The sequence below is a fragment of the Nuphar pumila genome, chromosome 16 (assembly GCF_984573655.1).
Source record: "Nuphar pumila chromosome 16, dmNupPumi1.hap1.1, whole genome shotgun sequence".
NCBI classification, from domain to species: domain Eukaryota; kingdom Viridiplantae; phylum Streptophyta; class Magnoliopsida; order Nymphaeales; family Nymphaeaceae; genus Nuphar; species Nuphar pumila.
Genome location: NC_143264.1, coordinates 14,375,462 through 14,380,748, shown reverse-complemented (window position 1 = coordinate 14,380,748; position 5,287 = coordinate 14,375,462). Strand labels below are relative to the sequence as shown.

Here is a 5,287-nt window from a genome sequence, read left to right as displayed (position 1 = left end):
TTGAAACTTTCAAAGAATCTTAATAAATACAAGACAATTCATTCATGTGTCTGATACCCGGGTAAATAAATCACGAAAGCCTGAAGCCTTGTCTTTCAGGTAAATTTAAAAGAATGCCATTGTAATTATTTCTTTATTAATACAAATAAAAGTTACCACATGAAAATATTGTTCCTAGCTATATCACTATTGGCCTCCCTCAACCCTGGCGCTTAAAGCTAAAGGTGTGCATAACTACGTATAGAAAAGAGCTTGTTCAAGACTGAACACAGGAAGGTGGTATCTGCATGCCAGTAGAGACTCCATTAACATTAGCGCACGTAGAGGTGGCCTGTCCTCCTTGTCCGCTGTACTTCAAATTGATGTCACTAAGCCCAACGTGCTCACAGGGAAATTCCTTGCTACACACGAGCTTTACAGCTACTTGTGATGCTGATGTTCCTTTCACGTTCTTAAAAGTTACGTTGCTGATCTTCACCTTTGATGAGGCTCCCTGTTTCAGGGCAAGGAAACGGAAAGGAAAATTAAAGTCCACACCATCAGTCATCTTGGGTGGTGATCTTTGTTAACCACTGCGGTGGTTACCCATGCGGATCAGATCCGGATATGGAGATGGATCCGGATAATAAGCAAATAAATACGAGGGCATGCATCATCTAGAAATTCATTATTTATTTATTCGAGTAAAGCACAAGAAAAGATTGGCCTGTGAAACAAGCTAAAAGTCACCCACCCACCTGTCCCGGGCATGAATTGTAAGGGCAATACTCTTGGTCGATGATGATGGGATTGTAGACGTTCTTCATGACTATATCTTGGAACGTGAAATTTTTGGCATAGAGTGCATTTGATCCTGCAGGCCAGGTCTTGATTCTCAAGCCATTTGTGGTGTCGCTGATGGTACAATTCCTTACTGTCAAACCACTCACGTCTTTCTCGTTTGGAGACCTCCCAAGGCTTCCGACGCTGCCAAAGTTTATATAATTCTCAAAATTTGTATAAAGGAACATGACGTGAAAGGATCATCAGAAGCAACTAATAAAGTTGAGCAAAAACTTGAGCAAGTTCATTAACTACAGCGTTCTAGTACTAGTGCTGGGAGTGCCCTTGTTCTTGAAGTTGGTTGCAAATAGCAACTACCTACCTTGTGTGTGATTTCGTCACTTTATCTGTATACTACTATCTTACAATTACCTGATGCCATGGCCTGGTCCACATAAAACATTGGAGATGGTCAGTTGGCTGCTACCAGCTCCAATGGATATGCAATCATCACCGGTGCCAATGGAAGATCTAGAGATACTGATCCCAGTGGAATCCGCAATATGGATGCCGTCAGTATTTGGGCTGTCACTTGGCGCTGATATCTTTAGATGATGGGCCTTGATGTTTTCCGAGGCAAAGATATGCATGTGAAAGGACTTGCTATCCACTGAAGATATACGCCGTATAGTTGAGTTGGTGAGAAAACTGAAGTTTAGAGACTGTTGGAACATTCACAAGAAGGCACAATAAATAAATTAATCTATATCTGTTCCCTCAAATCAGAAGTACTTGTAAGTGATTCCGAGATAATAATCCCATCTTACCGTTGGTAGGAACTTGCATTTGGCAGTTTTGGGGCACTTGTTGCTTGGCCAGGCTGATGCCCCTTGACCATCGAAAGTTCCGCCTCCGGTTAAGATCAGGCCATCAATGTACTGAAAGGATATCCAACTACCTGATGGGAATTGAGAGAGATCTGTAGGAGCTATCACCTTCCCCTTCACCTCCACTATAATAGGGTGTGCACCAGGGCAAGGGCCCTTGAACTCGATTGGGCCACTGAGAAATGTGCCTTGTGGTATCACCATGTGAGGCCGCCCATTTGATGCACAAGCAGCCCTCCATGCATCTAAAAATGCCTGAAATTCATAATAAGAGAAAATTAAATACTAGTAGTTAATTATGTCTTCTTAACCATATATTAGTAAAGCAGATTAATGTACTGCACATTTGAAAGGAATAAAATGTTCTTGTGCCAAGCCAGTCAGTCAGTGTGTCTTAATTAGCTTGTGAACTTTTAGGTGCATATGATATGAAGAGAACATGGCAGCTTTTCCGGTGACCAACATTGGTTTTCACATTCTTAGGTGTCTCTTACCATTTGGCTATCCGACCCGTGTAATGTTGGACTCTGTTGGATATAAACATTGATCAACCAACTCATGACGTGTCAGCCATGAAATAGTTCTTTAGGTACGTAGCCATAATTTTTATATGGTTCCCGTTGATGGGTTCTCACCAATGTTGTCAGATATCGGAATCGGACCTGTATCATTCGGCCAACGATTCAGGTGAATTGGCCGATTCGGATTATCAAGTGAATCTACTGAATCAGCCATGCAAAAAAATAATTAAAAAAAAATATTACGTGTCAATCAGAACGTGATACATGTTGAAACCATTAAAATAATTATTAACAAATTAATTTTAAGCTATTTTTTAACATTTATTAAAAAACAGCAGATTCAGGTAAGTATCATATCCATTTTCTGCCCATACGATACGTATTGGCCGATTCAAGCCGATACCCACAGATACTGACAACATTGGTTCTCACGATTCATGGAGAATCTTTATTATTTGCCTTAGTCCTAGAAGATGCCTGACCCGGGATACACAACGACCGAATTTAATTACAATTTAATTAGCATCCTTTTGCTAGTAGCTCTATAACGATATATTCATGCTAATTAATAACATAGGCTCATATATTCAGCTTGGACATTGTTATTTCCTGAGCTCATCATGCTTGACAATCCAATCTTGAATAATGTAGAAAAAAAATTGTCATCCACTTTGGTTATTGTGAAATTTAATTCTATTATGTATCTTTGTCACTAGGTGGGACCTGATGTGTTCCGGAGGGAAGTATTTTCAGTTCTTGATAAGGTTAGGGATGGAAAGACAAACCTCCTGATTTGGAGGCCTAATATTGTATATTACTTTTTGATCAATGAAATGTTCAGCTGGGTAAACCCCCAGCATTATTCATCAAAAAAAAAAAAAAAAACTAAATCCTAACATAAATTTACAAGAGTTTTTTTTTTTCTTTTCCCCTTTAACATTCCATCGAGCCTAGGAGTTCAATTCCTCTCCTTGTCAATCTATGGGCTTTGTTGAAAATCACGATGAGGCATTTAAAGTAGCTATAGCACATACCTTGCTGTCATCCGTTTGGCCATCAGCCTTTGCTCCAAACTTCTTCACATTGAAGACTAGATTTCCTGAATTAGTACGGGCAGCAAAGCCATACGTGCAAAAAGCTAGCACCAAGCACCAGGAAGAATAGACTCTAAAGCTCATTTCCATCTCTTCTCTATCAACACAAACACAGGCCAGCAGCCACCTGATTCTTTCTTTGCTCAATTCACCTGTTCATGGAAATTGTATCATTGTATGGGTATAAATAAGGAGTTGGAGTTGCAACTTCCTCTCTACCAACAACCCACTTTCCAAAATTCTAGCCATCCGCCACTCCTCACGCTGTCTGAAAATCATCTAAACAAATTGCTGTTTCCATTCCTCTAATCTCTTTTTTTTTTTCTTTTTAATAGTTAGTTACCAATAAATCTCAACATGTTTAATTAGTTTATTTCCAAATTAACTTCCCAATATATTTAGCTAATGATAGTAAATCACTGACTTCATATAACTGAACCACTATTTTTAAGAAAAGCACTCACCTTCTACAACATCATTCTGTTTTCTCCTTCTTTTCTAGCCATCCTGAGTTGAGTGCACATGTTCGCTGACATCTCTCTCCTACCCTTTTTACTATTGGAAGCAAGGCAGCTATCTGGCAGGTGTCTTCAAAGAGCTGAGCTACTAATGTGTGAAGGAAGAGTTCAGCTTTTCAGGAGCCAAGTTGTGGGTACTGACTGGGATATGCAGAAGCAAAGGAGGCCCCAAACAACAAGTTTGATCCAGCTCGTTAAGCTAGATTAGGCTTGGCAAATTGAGCTATGATTATATATATCAACTTTACTAACATTTAACTGATTGAAATAAACAATACATTAAACAATGGCAATTTTGAAAATGCATAAGCAAATTTTAAGGATTGAATATATTTTTTGAATAAAAATGCGGGTTTTCAAAATAGTGGTAGAGTATGTTTTTTCTTTCAAGGAAAAGCAGTTAAATGATTTTTAAAATGTAAAACTAACGATATTTTTTAGCTCAATTTAAAAAGTAAAAGTGACTTTTTTTACAATATTAATTAAGTTTATATTATGAAAAATGCTATTATTTTTTATTGTGTTAGAATCATCTCAATTAGCAGCTCTTTAAGATCCATAAAAAATCATAGTTGCCGACAATTTTTGCTTTATCATTACATATTTCCTAAAGACCATGCTTTGAATTGAATTGTTTAAATGAAAAAAAATGAATATTTTATAATCAAATATTTTCTACTGAATAAACTACGATAAACACATTTGTTAGATCTTGCAAAGGAAAAAACACCTGCAACTATGATGTTTAATGGGTCTTAGTGACCTAACATTTTAGTGGTGATATGATCCCTAATCTCTTATACATAATGTTATATTATACAACAAATATTTATGATACACGAACTTACCCAACCCTCTCTTTAACCGTCCTTAGCTTGCCCTCTCTATTTCTTTCAATATCTTTCCATCTCTTCAACCATTTCTGCTACCAATAGAGTTTATATCCTCTCACTTTTCGAACCCGGCCCATACCATGCATGAGATGATCCAGATGTGCCTCTCATGCTAAACTATGATCAAGAACAGATCTCTAGCTATATGTTATAAATTTACCACAAAAAAGGTTGTACTTCGTTCTCCTATAAGTTTTGGCCCACGAGCCACCTATCAAACTCGATGAAGATGGCTAAACCATCTTCCTATATTGATAAGTTGGAATGAATAGCTTCAGGCTATTGCTGAGATCATTCTAATTTCAAAAGGCCTCATAAGTAAATTTTGAACCACCAAGGCCCCGTTCGGATGACACCAATACTGGGCTAAACAACTGGTTTCTAGAGTGAAACTAGGTTTTGGATGTGTTTGGGTGACACTCGAAACCTGATTTCACAAAACTAGGTTTTGGGTTGAACCTGTGTAAAACCTAGTTTCAGAAAATTCTGGATTTGGTAGATTTTTCCTAGACTAACTGGTTTATGCCCCCCCCCTTCTCGCATACCCTCACATCCCTCACCCATTCCACCATTGTGCCACCTCTCTTCCACTTTCCTGGTGCTATACACCAT

At 38.1% G+C, this 5,287-nt stretch overlaps 1 protein-coding gene across 1 annotated transcript; it reads right to left on the bottom strand.

Annotated features, from left to right (window-relative positions):
* Positions 1–256: 256 nt before the first annotated feature.
* LOC149812985 (exopolygalacturonase-like) lies at positions 257–5,287 on the bottom strand. Its single transcript, XM_089991035.1, has 6 exons — positions 5,221–5,287; positions 3,205–3,308; positions 1,590–1,904; positions 1,195–1,484; positions 734–966; positions 257–489 (listed from the first exon to the last, which is right to left on the bottom strand). The coding sequence occupies exons 1-6, from the start codon at positions 5,285–5,287 to the stop codon at positions 257–259; spliced, it is 1,242 nt and encodes a 413-aa protein (XP_089847161.1).

Bases quoted from the DNA above. Each gene is read 5' to 3' on its own strand.
- LOC149812985 (XM_089991035.1), bottom strand. From the start codon at position 5,287: ATGGTGTATAGCACCAGGAAAGTGGAAGAGAGGTGGCACAATGGTGGA. The intron at 3,309-5,220 runs GTATGCGAGAAG...GCTTGGTGCTAG, and splicing joins AATGGGTGAGGGATGTGAGG to CTTTTTGCACGTATGGCTTT. The intron at 1,905-3,204 runs GTATGTGCTATA...TATGAATTTCAG, and splicing joins GCCAAACGGATGACAGCAAG to GCATTTTTAGATGCATGGAG.